Raw genomic sequence first — 24025 nt, 5'->3', positions numbered from 1 at the left:
AACCATAAATCAGAAATAACTGCTGATTGTCAGCAAAAGGATCATAAAATTTAGTCAAATACTAACTTTCACAGTTTTAATTACAACTTATTTTCTTTGGATCTCATCCCATATTTAAGACGCTTCTAAGGGGGTATGGGCATGCCTATTGTCCCTGTCACATTTTAGTTTTTTTCATTTTGTTAATTCAAATTTGTAATTTTTGGTTGATGAATGAATGAATGGATGGATGGATGGATGGATGGATGGATTGATGAATGAATAAATAAATAAATCTTGGTTGCTGAGTGCCTGAAATTTGGTCATGTGACTATATTCTGCAACTGTCAAAACTTTGGATCTAGCTATAAGTCCTTTTTCGAGTCGGAATTTCAAATGGTCACTAAGGAACCAGTCATAAGTTGAGGACTACCTATAGAGAAAAAAGCTCCTATTGCTAAATCAAGAAACACAGAGTGCTTGATAAGTATATGAAGGTTGCTATGAATCAGCAAATAACCACTAATTTAAATATTCCAACTACTCTGAAAAATGAACAGTCTGACTGAATTACAGAGCAATTACGATTATTAAAGGTCTGGACACAGAAACATATAAAGAACAGCTGCAGGATTGGGGTTTGGCTAGTCTAGAGAAAAAAGGGCTAGGGTGGACATGATAGTAGTAGTACTTGAGAGGTTGCTACAAAGAGCACCGGGTCAACATATTTTCCAAAGCACCAGAGGGCAGGACAAGAAACAACAGATGGAAACTAATCAAGGAAAGAAGCAACCTGGAATTAAGGGGAAGCTTCCTAATAGTGAGGACAGTTAACTAGTGGAACAGCTTGCTGTCAAAAAGTTGTGAGTGCTTCATTACTGGAGATTTTTAAGAGACTGGACAGTCACTCTTCTGAAATGCTTGAGCAAGTGGATGGACTAGACTAGAGGATCTCCAAGGTCCCTTCCAGCTCTATTCTGATTCTGATTCTGTGCTCCATATAGACTATATATAATTCTACAATATACTATATGGAGAGCTGAATCAGAGTAGTATATATAATAAATACTACAGTTCAGCAAGTATTGTGTTACAGTTGGCAAAAAAAATCTCAGGGCCATATTGTTTGGAAACATGCAGAACATGCCTTCATCCTGTAGTACAGGGGTCCCCAACTTGTGGGCTGTGGCCTGGTAGTAGGCCATGGCCTGCGGGACAGGCTGGCCAGCGTGTGTGTGCGTGTATGGGCACATCCCCTCGCTTGTGCCAGCTAGCCCCATGATTGCAGGGTGCAAAACAGGACACTGTGCCATGGGGTGCAAAAATGGGCTGCCACCGCACCTTGGGGTGTGAAACTGGGATGCTGCTGCCACACCTCAGGGTGTGAAAATGGGCCACCGCTGCAGCGCAGGGCATGAAAATGGCTGCCATGCTGCAGGGCACGAAAACGGGCAACCACTGTGGTGTGGGGTGCAAAACGGGGTGCTGCCACACCATGGGACACCAAAAACGGGCTTCTGCCATGCGGCAAGGTGCAAAAATAGCTGCTGCCGCATTCCAGGACGCAAATACAAGGCACTGCACCATACAAGAATGGGGCAGGGCTAGTGAGTATCATGCGTATGCTAGCCCCGCCCTGTTTGCGGCACACGCATGCACGCAGGCACACATGTAAAATGCTTCCCCCTCCCTTTTCATCCGGTCCACCAACCGACAAAGGTTGGTGACCTCTGCTGTCGTGGATAAATAATGGCTAAAATAATGATGAATACTACAGTATTTTAAAGGGCAGCCATCTATTGGAGCGCCACTAGATGGCGATATGGCACTGAAAGTCAACGCCGAACCGGACGGAAAATAAGGCGAGGGGTGCATGCGCAGATCTTTGGAAAGAATTCAATGTGTATAAAAATGTCAAATCCACTGTTAAAATCTGGGTGAGTGTATGGCCAATAATAATAATTTATTAAATGTATATGCTATCCAATTCCCTATGACTCTGAGGGGTTTGCAATTATTAAAACATTTAAAAGTGAAAAACAGTAGAAAATGCACAGATAGACCCAAAACATAACCAACCAACCAGCATAAGGTTAGAACAGAAGGAACAATGATTGCAAAGAAAATAAATTCAGAGGAGAACAAAAAGGAAGAAACGTCAGTCATTCTGACGAAAAACCTGATGCCTTTGGGACTCTTCCAAATACAGAAACGGGTGTAGGGGGGGCATTCGAATTTTTTGGAGAAACCTTATGGGCAGAATTGCTTGAAATTTCAGCGTTTCAAACTTAATCTTGTTCTATCACGAAGCACTTTTTGTAAAAAAAAAAAAACCTGTAGTAACATGAGCATAGTCCAAGAATGTTTTCCATCATTTTTCATATTTTATAAATCTTTGGGCACTTTGGGGCTGAACCTAGGGAAATTTTCCCTGAAGCGGAAAAAGAATTGGGAATATGTCTCTCTTCGTTTTTCGTATCTCTAGTTTGCTGGCTCCTTCCACTTCCGCTAAGCCTCTTGGGTTAAAAAAAAAATTGAAGGAGGAAGCCCTTTTGACAACCGTCAAATTTTATTTTATTATTAATAACTTTATTGTACTGATTTTTGTTAATTAATGTGGAGGCCCCTTCATAGGTTTTAAATGATACAGAAATGGACTCCTGCTCTGCTCCAAACGCAGCACAAAGTGGAATTTATAGTGGTAAGAACACAGAAGCGGCTCAACTTGTGGTTGTAAGACGATCCAGTTTCGGGGCTGGACGGCTAACATTTTTGGGAAACGTGGATAGAATCACATGATTTGAGAAATCTAAAGCACAAGTGCTGAGATTCCGCTCGCAGCAAAGTGGCTTAGGGTGTTGTAGTCTGCAAACCGTGGCTAATGACTTCGCACGTTGGTGCAGGTCCTAACACGGATAGTGCTAGTGAAAGAAATCTTTCTCGGGAATTCCTTGAGAAACACCCCCGAAGAGCAAGCGCAACATTGGGTTGTTCCTTTTCTCTCGAAAGGAGGATAGAGAGTCGTCTGGGGTGCTTTAAATGGGAGTTTTTACAAATCCAGGAGGTTGGATTTCTTAGCCACCATGAGCGGAAAGATTGTTTGCTTGCAAAATAACAGAGCTGCAAGAGGGCAAGGTTAGAAGCCGAAAGTTTTTTTTTTTTTGTTTTGTTTCAGAGCACCTTATCTTGAGAAAGGATTTAATCGTGAGCGTGCTTTCTTACTGGCCACCGTTCTCTCTATGCATCCTGGGGTGGGATGCCTCCGAGGCCTGCGCTCGTTAAAGTAAGCCGGGCACGAAAGCTCCTTCAGCGGGGAAAGAGTTAAAGAGTGACATTTCAGTCTTGGCTCTCCTTCTTTCTGATTGGCCCGGTGATGGAGGCGAGCCGCCGACGCCACGCCCCTTGCGCCCAGATACCAGCTGCGTGTAATGTCCGCACCGGCAAAATCCGAATCCGAGTTGAGAAGTTGGTTTGGCGCCGGATCAGAAAAGGGCCGCGGTTCCTCTGGGAGGACAGAGGAGGCTGTGCTGGTTGGTGAAGTCGTTTGCCTCACTTCGCAATTGGCTGGCTTAAGGAAAGGGAGGGACGGTAACGTTACTCAGCAGTGACGCCTCCCGAGTCCCGTGTGGCTTAGTTGTTCCCCAAACGCTACCAGTGTGCAGTATTATCTGTATATAAAGGGCATCATGTGTATTTGTTCTTCCCAAACTCTTGGTACAGGTCGCAGGCTTCTCTGTCTGGGCTTAAAGGGGATTGTTGCTATGGGATCCCTACCAGCAGAGACTGTTATATAAGGACTGCTGGCAGATAAAAGATCAGCACAGCGTGAGAGGCCATCAGATAGTTTGCTTCTCGGTGACATGATTACATTTTTGTCCCACCCTTTTTATATATAACCCATGGTGGTGAACATATTTAATACTCTAGTGTGCAAATTGAACTCTGGTCAGAGGTCTTAATGGCCTTCTGAAAAGGTAGAAGTGTGAGGGTTATTAAATAACCAATGGAAAAATGTTCCACAACATATGGGTAGCCATGAAAGTACCTCATGGCTTCTGAGGTGCCCCTAGGTGGCAAAATTTCAGGGACGGGACCTTGAACGTGCCCAGCCTATCTGATTTGGGATGGATAGATATTCTTATGAAGTCCTGCATATAACGAGGTCTTGTGCCATGCAGGGCTTTAAAGGTGACAACTAGCATCTTGAATTGTACCCTGAAGAAAACTAGAAGCCAGTACAGCTTGTTTAACAAAGGTATAGCATGGATGGACTTATGGACACCCAAAACTATGTTCTGTACCAGTTTTAACTTCTGAGTGGTCTTCAAAGGCAGCCACTTGTAAAAAGCATTACAGTAATGCAGCTGACAGTTGAGTAAGTCATGACTTACCATGAATAAAGCCTCCTGGTTCAGAAAATGGTGAGGAAGGCACACAAGATGCAACTATGCAAAGACCCTCTAGCTATGGCTGCCATCAAGCATGAGCCATAAGTCCAAGAAGACCCCCAAATTGCACACCAGCTTGGTTCGGGGAAGTGTGATTCCATCCAGAATCAAAGATATCAGATATGGGGATCCAAAAGCTTCAAAGCCATTCCATCTTGCCAAGGTTGAGCCAGTTCATCCCCATCCATGCTTTTATAGCCTCTAGGTACTTGGACATAGCAACAATGTCACCTGTCCAACCTTGTGCTGTTGGCTGATTTCACCCTGTGATTTCATGTAGATGATAAAGAAGGGTAACAAAAGATTTGGGCCCTAAAGTACCTCGATCGCTCCTCGCCCACCAACACCAACAGGAACCAGCCATGGAGGAAGAGAACCACTGCAAATAATGCTTTCTACTCTTAACCCCTGGAGCCATTCCAGAAGAATATTATGATTGATGGTATTGAAAGCTGCTGAGAGATCCAGAGAATTGGGACAATTATACCACTGCCATCCCAAGCCCTCGAATGGTCAACAGCAAGCACAACTAATGCCATCTCAGTGCTATACCCCAGCCTGAACCCAGGCTGAAAAGGATCCAGATAATCTACTTGATCCAGATAATGTTTGAAGGTTGCTTAATTTTATGGTAGGCATTTGGCTTCTTCAAAGGATGATAGTTTCGGCTGGCACGTTCATATTCTTTTTTATGGTTGTCAACTGACAGCATTTTGCAAAAAGGATAATGATCTAAAATACTAATGTTTATCATCTGAATACTTTAGAAGTCAAGTCTGAAGTTATGGCTGCAGTCTACATTTTGTACAGCTGGTCCTTATAAACAGTTTGTTGGTTTTAGCCTTTTTAGCTGATAGGCAATATTGTAAGCTATTCTGCTAAGACATCTGTGGTTATATGATTCTAGGGGACTCAGATGCCACGATTCTGATTTCCTTCTTTCCAGCTGACCTCATTCTTTCTTGGTGTTCATTTATTTCTAACTTTTTTTTTACTCAATATACTTCTTGAAACTTTTCCCACAGCTTCCGTTCTTTCTATTAAATGATAGATTACTTGAAATTTTTAAACAAGTTGTAGATATAGAAATCATGATAAATGAGTATCTGTATTAAAAGAAATTAAAATTCCTCAGATGGATGCCATATTAATTACTGTGAAAAATTTTCCAGCATAGTTACCCAGTTAGTAAGTATAATGAAGAAATTGCTAATGTTTTAAACAAGAATTATATGCTAAAGGATTCTACATGAGATTTAAAAGATGATTATGCTTTCTTAAGAATAAATGTTTATTATTTATTTGAAAACATTTACTTATTAAATATTACCTAATCTAATATTTATTTTAGGACTAGAAAGTCTGGAATATGGTTATTAAAGAATTGTGTAGTTTTAATTTTTGACTGTGCATCCAATCTAGTTTTGTTTGTTTTTCTTTCAAGATGCATCCTGTGCTAAAAGCCTTTTTTTGTGGTTCTGTCAGTGGAACATGCTCTACCCTGCTCTTCCAGCCTCTTGACTTGCTGAAAACTAGGCTACAGTCTGTGCAGCCAACTGTCAGTGGGCAAGTATTTCAAATATTTATTGGAGATTCTTCTGCTGTTGACCTTAAAGCTCTGGGCTAAAATCAAATGATCAAGTGATGGGAAAGGGTGAAATTGATATAACAATGAGATAGGTAAAGGTGTAGTCCTAGGTTTTACATGATTTTATAAGTGAATACCATCATATTGTTTTTTTATTAAATAAAAGTTATGCAGTAGGATCCCTGGTCGCGCAGTGGTTAGAATGCTGACAGGAGTTCGATCCTGATTGGCTCAAATTTGACTCAGCCTTCCATCCTTCCAAGGTTGGTAAAATGAGGACCCAGATCATTGGGGGGAATATGCTGACTCTGTAAACAACTCAGAGAGGGCTGTAAAACACTATGAACTGATATATAAGTCTAAATGCTATTGCTGTTCCTTATAGGAAAAGTTGGTGTTACACCTTGCCTGCTTACAGGCTAGCTTTATTGATAAATCCCAACTTAATTGTGCAAAGAGAAAAACATTCAGATAGCACATCTGACTTACTCATGAATTCAGGAAGATAGTTTCTCTACATGCTTGCTTGTAGTGAAGTAAACAGCAAAATTTTGCATTCTTCTGTAATGGTAATATTTAATTTAATTTAATTTAATTTATTAATATTTCTATACCACCCTTCTCCTGGAGGACTCAGGGCGGTGTACAGGGCAAGAATAAAACACAGAAATTTACAAAAACTAAAAGATAATTAAATGCATGCCCGATTAAAATACAATAGATACATAGTAAAAACCCCAATAAAAATAATAAAAAACCCCACCAATCCCCCCTCAGGCCAGGCCGGCTTGCTCGAACAAGTATGTTTTCAGATCGCGGCGAAAGGAGCGCAGATCGGGCGCCGTCCGGAGCTCAACCGGTAACTGGTTCCATAGCTCCGGGGCGCCCACAGAGAAGGATCTCCCCCTGGGGGCCACCAGTCGGCATTCTCTGACCGGTGGCACCCTGAGGAGGCCCTCTCTGTGGGAACGCACAGGGCGCAGGGAGCTTGATGCCGGCAGCAGATGTTCCCTGAGGTACTCCGGCCCCATGCCATGGAGGGCTTTGAACACCATTACTAGCACCTTGAATCTCACCCGGAAGACAACTGGCAACCAATGCAGCTCACGGAGCAGAGGTGTCACATGGGAGTATCGGGAGACTCCCAACACAACTCTCGCGGCTGCATTCTGTACCAGTTGGAGCCTCCGGGTGGTCCTCAAGGGAAGCCCCATGTAGAGAGCGTTGCAGTAGTCTAGACGAGAGGTCACGAGCACGTGAGTGACCGTGCATAAATCATCCCGGCTTAGATAGGGCCGCAACTGGCGCACCAGGCGAACCTGGGCGAAAGCCCCCCTAGTCACAGCCACCATGTGATCTTCCAAGGTGAGCCGCGAATCTAGGAGGACTCCCAAGTTGCGAGCCCTATCTACGGGGGGTAATAATTCACCCCCCATAGAAAGAGATGGAATATCCGAATAGACCCGGGATGAAGGTATGCAAAGCCACTCGGTCTTGTCGGGGTTGAGTTGAAGTCTGTTCCTCCCCATCCAGACCCGAACCACCTCCAGGCAACGGGACATCACGTTGAGGGCATCACTGGGGTGGTTTGGGGTAGAAAGAAAAAGCTGGGTATCAGCGTACTGATGATACCCAACTCCAAAGCCAAGAATGATCTCACCCAGCGGTTTCATATAGATGTTGAACAGGAGAGGCGAGAGGACCGACCCCTGAGGAACTCCACAAACGAGAGACCTCGCGGTCGACCTCTGCCCTCCTGTCAACACCGACTGCGAGCGTCCCTGGAGATAGGAGGAGAACCACTGTAAAACCGTGCCTCCCACTCCCAATCCCCTGAGATGCCGCAGCAGGATACCATGGTCGATGGTATCGAAAGCCGCTGAGAGGTCTAATAGGACTAGAACAGAGGAATGACCCCTGTCCCGAGCCCTCCAGAGATCATTCACCAGCACGACCAATGCTGTCTCCGTGCTGTGCCCGGGCCTGAAACCCGATTGGTACGGGTCTAGATAATCCGCTTCATCCAGGACCAAAGGGAGCTGATGCGCCACCACACTCTCAACAACCTTCGCAAGAAAGCGAAGGTTGGAGACCGGACGAAAGTTGTTCAATACAGCTGGGTCCAAGGCAGGCTTCTTGAGGAGGGGCCTCACCACCGCCTCTTTCAAGACGGCAGGGAAGCTACCCTCACTCAAAGAAGCTGATATAACTGCCTGGAACCAGCTGCGTGTCCTCTCCCGGGCTGCATAAACCAGCCAGGAAGGGCACGGGTCCAATAAACATGTGGTGGAGCTCAGTCTCCCCATAATCCTGTCCACTTCCTCCGGAGTCACAGAATCAAACTCCTCCCAAGTGATATTGACAAGACCACCCGCGTCCTGATCGCCAGACTCTGCCCAGTCAGAGTCCAGACCGGTCCGAATCCGAGTGATTTTGTCCGACAGATAATTGTTAAACTCCTCGGCACGACCCTGCAAGGGTTCCTCCCTCACCTTAAGGAGGGAGCGAGTCACCCTAAACAGAGCGGCCGGGCGATTATCTGCGGACGCGATAAGGGTAGCGAAGTGATTAGACCTCGCCACCCTTATCGCAGCGAGATAAGACCTAATATGGGTTCTTAGTCGCAATCGGTCGGATTCGGATCGGCTGGACCTCCAACCGCTCTCTAGGCCCCGTCTCCGACGCTTCATCTCCCGGAGCTCCGCGGAGAACCATGGAGCTCGACGGGATCTGCATCGGGTCAGGGGCCGCAAGGGTACAACTCGGTCAAGAGCCTCAGTGGCTGCCCTTGGGAATCAACAGATAAAAACTGGAATTTTAGCCATGTGTATGAATTTACCTGTATCTAAATAACTTCAGGAAAAAGTGTCTTGGTCTCCAGTGGATCTTTGCCAATGTTGGTTGGGAATTATATTGTGGTCCCAATGCATATAGAAGTTACTAGGTTGAAGAGTGGCTTGTGTATATTATCAACTATTTTGGTAGAGCATGTTTCTGAACTGGGAATCTTCCAGTGGGGTTAAATTTTCAATCTCATAATCCCAGCCAGTACAATTGCTGGTATTTATGGGGGGATAGTGGGGTGGGGAGGCTGTCATTCAGAATGTCCCCTGGTGGAGAAGTTGTAATAAATGGTTGTTGAGCTATACCTGTTTCTAATATCCAATATATTTTTCCCCCCAGATCAGGCCGTATTAAGATGGTAGCTTTACTCATCAAAGTTGCTCGTACAGAAAGTATATTTGGGCTGTGGAAAGGTGTTTCTCCAGTGAGTTGTCTCTAATAAGTAGTGTGACTTTTTTTTTGCTTGCATTGGATTTGTTGGAATGAGCTTATTCTGAGTTTGAATCTATAAGAAAGTTTAATCCTTGCCACTACAAGCCAGTGGCAACCAATTCAAGAATAAATTTATCCAACAGTGGCTCAAAATAACATTTGATTGAACATTGTTGAGCCAGGGCATAACAGTGGCCATAGAGCTTTCAAAATGGAATTTGGAAGTCTGAAAGGGAATGCTCAGGTGACATAGAGATCCAAGTACCGTAAGCTATATGTGATCACAGTAAACCATTATGAGATCTAGGTTCTTTTATGCAAAAACAATGGCCAGTTTCCTACCGTATTCTGAACTAACTAATCTAACCAACTTCTAGACCACACATTGATTGAACATGGCCACATGTTTCAGCTGTTTCTCACAAACATAAATTGCTGTTTATTTGGATTCCATGGAAGTGTAATTCATTGATCACTGGTATCTTTTTAATCACAGAGTATGGGAACCTCTCTCTCTCTGGTGATTAGATTTCCATACTGCTTTACTTGGTCATACATATTATCTAAAGAATTGATTGATATTCTCCTTTCCAAAAGTGCAGTGACAATTTTTCCTCACTCATGTCCTCTGTGGTTTCTTTAGTTTGATTAAGGGCATTTTGACAAAAGTGCTTGCACATGGGTGCCCTGGTTGCTGAAGAATGAAGCTTGAAATTTAGATACAGGTACTGAAATATCTGACTAGAGCTAAAGACCATGGAAGTTCAAATCCCCACTTCACTTCTGAAGTTGATAAAATGACTTAAGACAAGTTGCCCTTGCCCAGCCTATCCTACTTCATGCAAATTTCTTGAGTTTCTTGCATGAAATGGGCCTCAATCCTTTTGAAATAAAAGTTAAAAATAGCCAATAAAAAACTGGGTTTCCTTAAATTTCCCTCTCTCTTTCTCTCGCTCTCTCTCTGTCCGTGTGTGTTCTGCTTGCCACCATTTTGCAGTCCTTTATACGTTGCATTCCAGGAGTTGGGATTTACTTCAGCACCTTATATATGATAAAACAGCATTTTTGGCGGGAACACACTCCTACTGCCTTGGAATCAGTTCTTTTGGGAGCAACCTCACGGACTGTGTCTGTTATTTGTATGTTACCCATCACAGTAGTGAAAACACGGTATGAGGTGAGGATTTGTTTTGTTTCTTTATTTATATACTTCAAATCCTTTTATGTTATTTCACTCTTTCCAACTCTAAGCAACCTATAGCAACAACTTTAAAAATAGAATTGCCATAGAGTTGGCGTAATAATATCAAAATATCAGGAACATTAGTGCCATGATTTTTTAAAACATCTCTGATATAAATCCTTTCATCGTAACAATAAATTGCTTCAATGTGGATATCATTAGCTTAGAATGGTTCCAGTATTATCTTTTGTAATTTGGAACATTTTTCTGCAGTTCTGGCAGAAATTCACATGCGTTTTTATGGTAGAGTGTTCACTTCGATAATTACATTTGATTTACAGAGTGGAAAATACAGCTATGAAAGTGTATATGGAGCCCTGAGAAATATCTACCAATCAGAAGGGGCCCGGGGATTGTTTAGTGGTCTGTCAGCAACACTTCTACGTGATGCCCCTTTTTCTGGCATCTATCTGATGTTCTACACACAGACCCAAAAGCTTGTACCGTATGGTAAGCAAAATGTTTCTGTGGCTTATTCTGTAGAATTTAAAATAGATGAAATAGTTTCTATAAGAGATTTTGTGGCAAGAAATCTTTTACATCTTTATCTTTAAAAATGTCCTTTTGTATGTCATTTGTTACAGAAAACTAGTACTTTGTAATTGTTCTTTCCTTTGAAATTGCCCAAAATGTTCTTGAGTTTGCACATGTTACATCTCTCTTTGGTTTTCTAAATCATAAGCCTTGTTTTTGTAGCTTATTGATTCTGGATCCATGAATCTTTATGTAAAAATTAATCATGTCTTTCAATTTGAATGCTTAGACATAACAATTCTGAAAAAAGATGAGCTGCTGCTGTCTAAAAGTTTTATACTTTAAAAAGGAGGTACCAGCATTTCCTTTGATTCTAATATTTATCTGTATGTTCAAGTAGGAAGTTTTATAACAGTGTTACTTTTCAGGAATGTTGAATTAATAATGTAAATTTAAACCAAGTAGTCATTCAACTTCCTGGAATTTGATTTGTTTCTTATTTGTATAACTATCACAGCTGCCAAATTTAAGAGAAAAATGATGCTGAAAGATTTTTTTTTATCTTAATCATATGAATAGGAGTGAAGCAAACATAATATATTCAAATTTTCTAAACATTGATCATTTTGCCAGGATCCTCTTAGGTGTGCAGTAACGTCCCTGATAATCACAATGAGGTGGTCACTGACCTCGAGCCAGACATCCTAGAATGTGAAGTGAAGTGGGCCTTAGAAAAGCTGAGCAACAACAAAGCTAGTGGAGGTGACAGTATTCCAGCTGAGCTATTCAAAATCTTAAAAGACGATGCAGTAAAAGTGCTACACTCAATTTGCCAGCAAATTTGGAAAACTCAACAGTGGCCACAGGATTGGAAAAGATCAGTTTACATTCCAATTCCAAAGAAAGGCAGTGCCAAAGAATGTTCAAACTATCGCACCATTGCACTCATTTCTCATGCTAGTAAAGTTATGCTTAAAATTCTACAAGCTAGACTCCAGCAGTATGTGGATCGAGAACTACCAGAAGTACAGCAGGATTTCGAAGAGGCAGAGGAACTAGAGATCAAATTGCTAACATATGCTGGATCATGGAGAAAGCTAGAGAGTTCCAGAAAAACATCTACTTCTGCTTCATTGACTATGCTAAAGCCTTTGATTGTGTGGATCATAACAAACTGTGGCAAGTCCTTAAAGAGATGGGCATACCAGACCATCTTATTTGTCTCTTGAGAAATCTATATGCAGGCCAAGAAGCAACAGTGAGAACTGGACACGGAACCACTGATTGGTTCAAAATTGGGAAAGGAGTCCGGCAAGGCTGTATACTGTCGCCTTGCCTATTTAACTTATATGCAGAGCGCATCATGAGAAAGGCAGGGCTAGATGAATCAAAAGTTGGAATTAAGATTGCCGGAAGAAATATCAACAACCTAAGATATGCAGATGATACCACTCTAATGGCAGAAAGGGAAGAAGAACTAAAGAGCCTCTTGTTGCGGATGAAGAAGGAGAGTGCAAAAGTTGGGTTGAAACTAAACATTAAGAAAACCAAGATCATGGCATCCGGCCCTCTCAATTCCTGGCAAATAGATGGGGAAGAAATGGAGGTAGTGACAGATTTTATTTTCCTGGGCTCCAAGATCACTGCAGATGGGGACTGTAGCCAAGAAATTAAAAGACGCTTGCTCCTCGGGAGGAAAGCCATGACAAATCTAGACAGCACACTAAAAAGCAGAGACATCTTTTTTTTTTAATTGAAAAGTTTTAAAATACAATTTTCCTTTAAAAAACCCCCCTTCCCCCTCCCTCCTCCCCCCCTACCTCCCCTCCTCCCCCCTCCCTCCTCCCCCCCTACCTCCCCCCCTCCCCCCCCACTTCCCAGAGCTGAATACAAGGTATATATATATAAAAAAAAGCAAACCTAAGCAACCATATACTAACAACTATAAATTCTAAAATCCATCACTCTCTAGCTTATATAGGATAAAACAAACCTTAACAATATTAAATATATATATAAAAAAACTAGAATAAGAAAAGGACACTCTCTAGCTTATATAGAATGGAACAAACCTTAATAGTATTAAACATATATTAAAGACAAAAAAAGGAAAAAGAAAAAAAAACCCTTCTCAACCCTATACTTATCCTAAATAAACTCCATCCATTTTATCCATTCCATGATATAACATTCTTACAAATAATTTTCCAAATTAACCAAGGATCCCAAATCAAAAAACTTTAAAGTCAACTCTTCTGTAATCGACCGTTCCTCTTCCAGTACCACATCTATAATTATTCCAAACACAACAAAAAAGAAAAAAAAAGAAAAAAAAGAAAAAAGATTGCAAACAAAACTTGAACCTTCATTTGAGAATCTTCTGTATATTCCCCCAAACTTTAATCCAAAAAAGCTCACCCTTTCCACAAAACCACCAAATATAAAAATATATTGCGTCTACACCCAAATCTTTCCCCCCTCCCCTACTTGACTACTTGACTATATCGTAAAAGTTCCAAAGACTTCTGCAATTCCTGCTACTTTCTCTTCTTAGATCATTTTGCAGCAGCACGCGTCACCCTCTGTTTTATAGATTCATCCAACGAGGTTGTATCTTGATCTCCTCCAACACCTTCTATCTTCTATCTGACCATCTTCGGCCTCTTGATGCACTCCTTCTCCAGAGACATCACCCTGTCAACAAAAAGTGCGTATAGTCAAGGCTATGGTCTTCCCAGTTGCAATGTATGGCAGTGAAAGCTGGACCATAAGAAAGGCTGAGCGCCAAAGAATTGAAGCCTTTGAACTATGGTGCTGGAGAAGACTCCTGCGAGTTCCTTGGACTGCAAGGCGATCAAACCGGTCAGTCCTAGAGGAGATCAACCCTGACTACTCTTTAGAAGGCCAGATCCTGAAGCTAAAACTCAAATACTTTGGCCACCTAATGAGAAGGAAGGACTCACTGGAAAAGAGCCTAATGCTGGGAAAGATTGAGGGCAATAGAAGAAGGGGACGACAGAGAATGAGGTGGCTGGATGGAGTCATTGAAGCAGTAGGCGTGAGCTTAGATGGACTCCAGAAGATGGTAGAGGACAGGAAGGCCTGGAGGAACATTGTCCATAGGGTCGCGATGGGTCGGACACGACTTCGCAACTAACAACAACAACCACAGATTCATGCAATCAGATTTTTCAGGGCCTTCAGAAATCCATCTCTACCTTTTCCCCACTTATACTCCTTTTCAGTTTGAAATTTTGGGGTTTTAAAACACTGACTAAATTTAATTTAATTTTAATTTAATAATTTGATTTCTATACCGCCCTTTGTTGCCTATGATGTGATATAAAGGATTTAGTTGTTTTTACTTATTCTTTGCAGAAATTAATTGTAAAATTACTTTGTGGGTTTGCTTGCTGTCTTCCAGGCCAACTAGATACAACAGTTGTACCACTAGTGAACTTTGGTTGTGGAACTGTGGCTGGAATTCTGGCTTCTTTAGCTACTCAGCCTGCTGATGTCATCAAAACACACATGCAGCTCTCATCTGAAAAATACCTTCAGACTGGACAGACTATTGCCTTAATATTCAAGGTAAGACTAAATAAATTAAATTAAGTTAACAGTATTTTGGCTCTTAAATCGCCAGCATAAAGTATTTTCAATTAAAACAAACCTGATTTTCATCATGTTTCTTAAAAGGTATTCCTAAATTAATTTCATCAGGATTTTGCAGTGATTGGTTATATGTGCAAACAGCATAAGAAGACACATTAGACAAGATCAAGGGCTAGTTTAATCCAACATTCCGTTTCTGCAGTGGCAAAACAGCTGTCTCTTGGCACAAAGAAGTTGTGAACACTATAGCTTTGTCTTATTTAGTCCCATTAATTGATAATTAGCTTTCTGAAGCATGCTGTTAGTTCCTGTTCTATTGTGGGGTTGGTACTGCTTTTGATACAATTTAGATTTTGTCCAGAAAAAGAGGGAACCCTTCAAGGAGATTCATTATCACCATGATGTTCATTGCATTTATTCCTCTGTGTACAATACTGAAATACTCAGGTCATGGCTATCAAACATCTGAAACATCTGCCAGGCCATTCCATCTCCTCTACACAGATGATCTGAAACTGTATGGAAAAAATATCTGAAATAGAATCATTGTTCAACAGTACTCAAATACGCAGCCAAAATATTTCAGTGGAGTTTGGACTGGATAGAGGTGCCTCTCCCCTGTCCATCCACCTGCAACAAGAAGGAGAAAATAGTGAAAATTAAAAGAATTAAGAGGCCCTATGGAAAATAACATCAAGAGTCTGGATGAAGGTGACAACATTATGCTGACAATATCAAGCATACTGAAATCAAGAGGAAGGTTAATAATGCATACATCAGAAAGATCCAAACTCATTGAAGGAAATGCCACCAAGTGATTAACACCTGCACAATTCCAGTCAAAAATGCAGCTGGAATAATGGACTGGACTCAGGCAGAACTAGAAACTCTGGATAGGAAGACCAGAAAAATAATGACAATGAATCAAGCCCTTCATCTATCAATGATTTGACAATGTCCACTTAACCATGGAGCATGGGTGGGCATGGAATATTGGAAATATACCAGACAGTTAAAGGAGAAAAAAAGGTCATAGGAAGAATGTCTAAAGGACAGTTTTATATCCTTTTATATCCTCACCTCTCCCCCCTTTATAGCCTCTCTTCTTTCCCCCCTTTTATAGCCTCTCTTCTTTCCCCCCTTTTATATCCTCTCTTCTCTCCCTCCTTTTATATACTCTCTTCTCTTTCCCTTTTATATCTTTTCTTCTCTTTCCCTTTTATATCCTCTCTTCTCCCTTTATATCTTCTCCTCTCCCCCTTTTTATATCCTCTCTTGCCGCCTTCTCTTCGTGTGCCCAGGAAGTGGGGCAGGGCAGCCCCTCGCTGGTCCTTTCCCGCCAAAGCCACCTCCTTTTATATCCTCTCTCCTGGAAGCGCCGATCAGCTGGAGCCCAGCGCTGATCCTGGCATCTCTGCAGCTCCAGCTGACTCTCCCGCATTCCTCTCCGCCCCGCTACCACTTCACATACCACCTGCCAGGTGGCAAAGTACCACTGGTGGTACGCATACCACCGGTTGAAAAGCTCTGATCTAGTTAAGTAACATCTTCGGTGCTAGAAAGGAGTGGGGTTTGTTCTCGGGTTATATATAATATCTTGCTATATTTCTTGTATACAGTATTTTGCTCCATCAGTATTGATGGGAGTGCTGTTTTCTCCTTGGTTGTTTCTTAATTAGACTTTTATTCAGTGCTTGATTGTTTGTCTGAGTTGGTAATCCCTAATTAGGCTATTGTTTACTGGTTGATGGTTTGTTTACTGTTGCTAGTGTTAATCCCTGGTTATGTGGTATTAATTCCTGGCTAGGAGGTATTCTAAAAAAATTGTTTAGCTTTTTATTGTCTCTTTTGAACAATGTATAAATATTATCTCTATGTGCTTGTTGATAGCTGATTTGTCTGAATGCCAAACGTCCAGAAATTCCCTAGCATTTTTGGATTTAGTTTGATCTAGGGAGTTCGTAGTTTCCCAGTTGAAACTATAGCTAACTCTGTTTGTGTATTGTGAAATTAAGGAGTTTTCTTTGTGTCTTCCGACTGCTAGTTGGTATTCATGAATGTGTTCTGTTAATCTTTTGCCTGCCTCCAAGCTAGAGAACTCCAAAGACTCCGTATGGCCAGTATTTAAAAAAAAAAGCAGGCAAAGTACACAGTGCAAGAGCTGACAAGGTGTAAGAGCAGAAAAGTTGAAGAAAGAGACAGATTCTGTCTACTCAATACCAAGCCTTAAAATGAAATATAAATGCATATAAAGCCAGAATTGAGAAAACAGAAATAGATAGTATATGCCACCTCTGCAAAGAAGCTAAAGAAACAGTGGAGTACTGCTATAAAAAGTTGGCACAGATGGACTACAAACACCAGCAGGACACAGTAGCAACAATGGTGCATTGGGATGTTGGCAAGAAATGCCATTTTCTGTAAACAAGAACAGATGGAACCACAAAATGGACAAAGGATTAGAAAATAAAGAAGCTGGACCATTAGAATTCAAATAGAAAAGCATCTGCTACACAGCTCCTCAGATTTAATAATTGTTGATAAGAAAGACAAAGAAAGTCTGGATAGCGGGCTTGGCAATACACGGAGACAGTAGAATAAAAGACAAAAAACTGGAGAAAATTGCAAAATACAGAGACTGCAAATAAAAGAATAATTGTGGCAAAAAAAGCAAAAATAGAAACACCATTTGATCCCAATGAATGATTATAGGATATAAATTATTTAATTTATAGTTACAGGACGTAAATTATTTAAACTCTCTTCATTGTGGTTTTTAGGGACAGAACAGCCATGGTTTGTTGATAAATGATCTCTTGTGGAAGAGAAACAGGAAGCATAAGTCCTGTTTATCTTTTATTAACATCTTTGTCTTTAATGCTTTTTCACATCTCAGTGAAGTCAGGCTGGGGTGAGGGTGGTTGTTGTTATGAACTTGAGAGCTAATCAATATGCTGGTGACAGTTCTATTTCTTTGTAATACAGTGGGACAAAAAAGTATTTAGTCAGCCACCAATTGTGCAAGTTCTCCCACTTAAAAAGATGAGAGAGGCCTGTAATTTTCATCATAGGAATACTTCAACTATGAGAGACAAAATGGGGGGAAAGAATCCAGGAAATCACATTGTAGGATTTCTAATGAATTTATTTGCAAATTATGGTGGAAAATAAATATTTGGTCAATAACAGAAGTTCATCTCAATACTTTGTTATATACCCTTTGTTGGCAATGACAGAAGTCAAATGTTTTCTGTAAGTCTTCACAAGGTTTGCACACACTGTTGCTGGTATTTTGGCCCATTCCTCCATGCAGATCTCCTCTAGAGCAGTGATGTTTTGGGGCTGTCGCTGGGCAACACGGGCTTTCAACTCCCTCCGAAGGTTTTCTATGGGGTTGAGATCTGGAGACTGGCTAGGCCACTCCAGGACCTTGAAATGCTTCTTACGAAGCCACTCCTTCATTGCCCGGTGGTGTGTTTGGGATCATTGTCATGCTGACAATGATCCCAAACCCAGCCATGTTTCATCTTCAATGCCCTTGCTGATGGAAGGAGGTTTTCACTCAAAATTTCACGATACATGGCCCCATTCATTCTTTCCTTTACACGGATCAGTCGTCCTGGTCCCTTTGCAGAAAAACAGCCCCAAAGCATGATGTTTCCACCCCCATGCTTCACAGTAGGTATGGTGTTCTTTGGATGCAACTCAGCATTCTTTCTCCTCCAAACACGAGTTGAGTTTTTACCAAAAAGTTCTACTTTGGTTTCATCTGACCATATGACATTCTCCCAATCCTGTTCTGGATCATCCAAATGCTCTCTAGCAAACTTCAGACGGGCCCGGACATATACTGGCTTAAGCAGGGGGACATGTCTGGCACTGCAGGATTTGAGTCCCTGGCGGTGTAGTGTGTTACTGATGGTAGCCTTTGTTACTTTGGTCCCAGCTCTCTGCAGGTCATTCACTTGGTCCCCCCGTGTGGTTCTGGGATTTTTGCTCACCGTTCTTGTGATCATTGTGACCCCACGGGGTGAGATCTTGCGTGGAGCCCCAGAACGAGGGAGATTATCAGTGGTCTTGTATGTCTTCCATTTTCTAATAATTGCTCCCACAGTTGATTTCTTCACACCAAGCTGCTTGCCTATTGCAAATTCAGTCTTCCCAGCATGGTGCAGGTCTACAATTTTGTTTCTGGTGTCCTTCAACAGCTCTTTGGTCTTGGCCATAGTGGAGTTTGGAGTGTGACTGTTTGAGGTTGTGGACTGGTGTCTTTTATAGTGATAACAAGTTCAACCAGGTGCCATTCATACAGGTAATGAGTGGAGGACAGAGGAGCCTCTTAAAGAAGTTACAGGTCTGTGAGAGCCAGAAATCTTGCTTGTTTGTAGGTGACCAAATACTTATTTTACCGAGGAATGTACGAATTAATTCATTAGAAATCCTAAATGTGATTTCCTGGATTCTTTCCCCCCATTTTGTCTCTCATAGTTGAGGTATACCTATGATGAAAATTACAGGCCTCTCTCATCTTTTTAAGTGGGAGAACTTGCACAATTGGTGGCTGACTAAATACTTTTTTGTCCCACTGTATGTCAATCAGGAGAATCTAAGCATGTTCTAAAATGTTATCTTGACACTAGGTTATAGGGGGAGATACTTGGAATGGAGAATTTATCAGTTTTGGATGAGCTTGCATTCTCTTAGAAGAATGCAAGCTTTGGATGCAACTCAGCATTCTTTCTCCTCCAAACACGAGTTGAGTTTTTACCAAAAAGTTCTACTTTGGTTTCATCTGACCATATGACATTCTCCCAATCCTGTTCTGGATCATCCAAATGCTCTCTAGCAAACTTCAGACGGGCCCGGACATATACTGGCTTAAGCAGGGGGACATGTCTGGCACTGCAGGATTTGAGTCCCTGGCGGTGTAGTGTGTTACTGATGGTAGCCTTTGTTACTTTGGTCCCAGCTCTCTGCAGGTCATTCACTTGGTCCCCCCGTGTGGTTCTGGGATTTTTGCTCACCGTTCTTGTGATCATTGTGACCCCACGGGGTGAGATCTTGCGTGGAGCCCCAGAACGAGGGAGATTATCAGTGGTCTTGTATGTCTTCCATTTTCTAATAATTGCTCCCACAGTTGATTTCTTCACACCAAGCTGCTTGCCTATTGCAAATTCAGTCTTCCCAGCATGGTGCAGGTCTACAATTTTGTTTCTGGTGTCCTTCAACAGCTCTTTGGTCTTGGCCATAGTGGAGTTTGGAGTGTGACTGTTTGAGGTTGTGGACTGGTGTCTTTTATAGTGATAACAAGTTCAACCAGGTGCCATTCATACAGGTAATGAGTGGAGGACAGAGGAGCCTCTTAAAGAAGTTACAGGTCTGTGAGAGCCAGAAATCTTGCTTGTTTGTAGGTGACCAAATACTTATTTTACCGAGGAATGTACGAATTAATTCATTAGAAATCCTAAATGTGATTTCCTGGATTCTTTCCCCCCATTTTGTCTCTCATAGTTGAGGTATACCTATGATGAAAATTACAGGCCTCTCTCATCTTTTTAAGTGGGAGAACTTGCACAATTGGTGGCTGACTAAATACTTTTTTGTCCCACTGTATGTCAATCAGGAGAATCTAAGCATGTTCTAAAATGTTATCTTGACACTAGGTTATAGGGGGAGATACTTGGAATGGAGAATTTATCAGTTTTGGATGAGCTTGCATTCTCTTAGAAGAAATAGATACAGTTTTTGACAAGTGTAGCAAGATGGGTGTCAAAAAAATTATAAATAAAATAATAAAAATATTGTTAACTCATTCTATGCTCAAGTGACTTCTATAGCTAGTAGTTTCTATTTCCATCTTTAGTTAAAGATTAATCTTTAATAACTACCATCCAGACTGATGCTTAAGAATGATGATGGTTATTTTTTTCCCCTCCTCTACAGAATTATGGGCTGGCTGGATTTTTCCATGGTGCTGTTCCACGAGCTTTGCGGCGCACACTGATGGCAGCAATGGCATGGACTGTATATGAACAAATGATGGCTAAGATGGGTTTGAAATCCTAAGTGATGTGGCAAGAACAATTGCTCTACCTTTATTTTTCCACTTACTGTGATTGCTTGGTGAGATCTGTGTTTGGAATAGTCTTATGTGAAAGGTGATTTGGTTAGGCAGTTTTTCCTCTATATACTGAATTGCCAAAACAGTGGCTCAGAATATGAGTGAATGGAGTAGAATAATGTGACATCCGGGGGAGATATTTCAGGAAACCTGTGCCATACTTGGAAATTGCATGGATTTTTGTCTGTTTTGTGGTTTAGTAAGTACCAATAGAAGAGAATATTTGTAGCTCAGGGGTGAACTGTGGGGTCCTTAATGCTCTCTGAGCTTGGTGTTTTCCTACAGACATTTCATTAACCAACTAGGCAACATCATCAATGCAAACCAAGAATCCCATTGTTAGTATGAATTGTCCTACACAACCATTTTACCCACAGGAACTTTTTCACCCTCGACTGTGATGACTTTATTCAATGAACTGTTGAATACTTTTTGCAGTTGAGATTCTAGCACTTAGAAACATTCTTTTTGCTGATTTCAATCTCCAGAATTGTGTGCTGCGTTTTTTCTCTGCTTTCAGTATTGCTCTTATTTATATACGCAACCAAAAATTCTGAGGGAAGCCTTGCAAAGGATTTCATCAAGAAAATCTCATTTGCTGCTTGCTTAATACAATTGTTAAAGTAAGAAAATTAATGCTAAGCTCAAAGACTAAATTTGACAGTTTGATTAAAAATAACACTGCCATTTCTGAAGCAGTTTTCTTCAATCTTGCTTCCTCCAGGTTTGTTGGCATAGTGGTTTTCAAAAGTGCTATTTAATATAGCTAGAGTTGCAGTTCCAGCATAAATGGACAGTTCTGGGTTATGGAAATATTTTCCTTAGAGTCTTAATTTTGCCAAACTCATAATGAAATATGGCTTTGATGTATCTATTTAAGATCAAGTTAGAGAGCTGAATATTGCATGTGTTATTTTTGAAGTTTTTGAAAACTGTTACTGCCAAACAATGATGGGCTAAACATTCCATCAGTAATTAAATGGCACAGGCATAGGAATTATAATCCAATAGTATATGGTGGACCAGAAATATCAAGCTAGTACTAAAAACTGCTCTTGAGTTACTGCTCTTAATCTAGACTCATCTTCCTTTTTTCCAAACAGAATATGCTTGGCACATTCTGTGCACTCCTTACTCCAAAGATCAATATTAAATGTATGCTGGAATGATACCCTTAACATTTTTAGAAGACTAGCTCAATGTGTTTTGCATAGCTAATGAAGGCAGAAAATTATTGTTGGAAAAGTGGTCATTTAAAGCTATTTCTAGGCAGTTCTGCTGATTAACAGCAATGCTTTCCTTGGGGGTAAGAAAGCTCTATCTCCAAAGATCTGAAGCCTTGGAATCTACAAGAGGACTTACTTGTTTGGGCTGTGAAAGAATTCTGACATGTTTTGAATGCTTGTCTTGAATTATTATTATTATTAAAATCTATTTTTTTTTTAAAAAAAAGCTTCCTCCAGGGAAATTTTATCACTTTTGGTTCTTTTACACTTTTGAAGTGAAACACCTGATACTTACTGTTAAACCTAATCTTTTAGATAGCTTCTGAATACTAAGTTGGTTGTAAACGAGCGTAGTGTAATACTTACCACTCCTCTCTGCCACAGATCATGATGTTGTTACAAGCAGTATTTAGATATCATGCACAAAGGAAAGGAAGGAGGGTAATTATAATGCAGCATCAGAATAGTTCCCTAAGAAGGTGGCTTGCAGACCTCTGTGTAAGGTTTAAATGCCTATCCAAAATAAGATAAGGCCATGCATTTAAGAGTCGGTGCTAGGATTCAAGAGGAAATAAAACTATTAAGACCACCAGCAAAGCTTTTTTTAAGGTATTTGGAAAGCATGAACCTGGCTTTATTAGAGATCATGTAAGGAATCACTCCTTCTGTTTTATGTTTGACCATATTGAGAACAGAAGAAGTTTACAGCCTGAAATCTACACTCAAAGCAATTGACCGTTTTCCTTTCTTTTTTCCCAGCAGCAGAAAGAAACCAATAATGTTTTTGAAGCAGAGTTTTTGGCTTCTAGGGCAGACACCATGGTAGTTACCTATGCTGTTTCTCCTGCACATATGTTTGATATACATGCTCCACAATTTGCTTGAACACCAGTCAACCACGTTTAAGAAACTAAGTTCCATGGAACTGAACCTAAGCAGTTTTTCAAGTCACATCTGCCCCAAGGCTGACATAGTCTCTAGCCTTATTTGAAAAAATAAAATAAAAAATAAATTGCAAAAAACAATGGTGTTTGCTAGCAATGCAGCTTACTGCATTTCTTTTTCACTATACAATTCAAATAGGAGAGTTTTGGCAGTGCAGTGCAAATAAATAATTTACTATTGGATTTGAATCAGATATATATGCTGTGATTCCAGAACAGTTTTTTCTAAAAACATAATTATATGTGTACTTCAAGAGAACATTATTTGTATCCCACCTTTATTATTTTTACAAAATAACTCAAGACAGCAAACATATCCAATACTTTGCTCTGTCTATTTTCCCCACAACAACCGTCCTGTGAGGTGGGTTGGGCTAAGAAAGTGTAACTGGCCAAAATCACCCAGCTGGCTTTCATAGCTAAGGCGGGAGTTGAACTCACAGTCTCTTGCTTTGTAGCCTGGTGCCTTAACCATTGGATCAAACTGGCTCTCAGGTTAGTATTTCTAAGACAAAATAACTGAAATAAAAATAGTGCACAATTTGATGCACTCTAGAAGCTAGCATGCTGTCTGCTGATAAACTTATCAGCAAGTCCCAGATGATTTTTTGGTTGGGTGAAGCCATTTCTTATTATCATGACAAGGCCTGGATATTTCTTCGATAAAAAATGGAACTAGCTGCATGTGTTAGTAACAGTCTCTCTTAAGTAGGTTTTTTTAAAGTAATAAATTGGTGTAATACTTTTCTTTTTTAAAAAGGCATTTTTTCATTTGGATATCTTAGAGCAGTGATGGCGAACCTTTTAGAGACCGAGTGCCCAAACTGCAACCCAAAACCCACTTATGTATCATAGGGTGCCGGGTGGGCGTAGCCCTTTGGATGGGTGTGGCTAATTGGGTGGGCATGGCCCATTGGGTGGGCATGGCTGCAATGGTAGCTGCAGACTGGGTGGGACTAAAAAGTTCAATCAATCAATTCCAACTTTGTGAGAACTTTTTTTCCCCACGAGAAGTTGAAATTGATTAATTGAACCTTTTGTTTTGGTACATGGCAGTGGACGCCTAAAGTGAAAAGGTTTTATAAAACTCAGCTGAAGGCCTAGGACTGGG

General features: G+C 41.0%; 1 protein-coding gene and 1 long non-coding RNA gene across 6 annotated transcripts; one reads left to right on the top strand and one right to left on the bottom strand.

Annotated features, from left to right (window-relative positions):
- Positions 1–1772: 1772 nt before the first annotated feature.
- SLC25A38 (solute carrier family 25 member 38) lies at positions 1773–23163 on the top strand (the record flags this gene model as incomplete). Of its 5 annotated transcripts, none has more annotated exons than XM_083377387.1 (8): positions 2507–2680; positions 4708–5058; positions 5872–5993; positions 9199–9283; positions 10289–10468; positions 10816–10984; positions 14433–14599; positions 20567–23163. In XM_083377387.1, the coding sequence occupies 7 exons, from the start codon at positions 5056–5058 to the stop codon at positions 20687–20689; spliced, it is 849 nt and encodes a 282-aa protein (XP_083233513.1). In that variant the 3' UTR covers positions 20690–23163. The 5 variants fall into 5 exon arrangements, with proteins under 5 accessions (XP_083233515.1, XP_083233512.1, XP_083233513.1 ...); XM_083377388.1 differs by lacking the exon at positions 2507–2680 and adding an exon at positions 3464–3509; XM_083377389.1 differs by lacking the exons at positions 2507–2680; positions 4708–5058 and adding an exon at positions 1773–1916.
- On the bottom strand, positions 13260–13632 carry LOC310649108. The gene is made up of 2 exons (XR_014494204.1): positions 13407–13632; positions 13260–13371 (listed from the first exon to the last, which is right to left on the bottom strand). It is a non-coding gene; the product is annotated as an uncharacterized lncRNA (long non-coding RNA).
- Positions 23164–24025: the final 862 nt, after the last annotated feature.

This window comes from Vipera ursinii (genome assembly GCF_947247035.1).
Source record: "Vipera ursinii genome assembly, chromosome: Z".
NCBI lineage: Eukaryota > Metazoa > Chordata > Lepidosauria > Squamata > Viperidae > Vipera > Vipera ursinii.
Note: the sequence above shows the minus strand (reverse complement) of the source record. Positions and strands in the feature narration are given on the sequence as shown.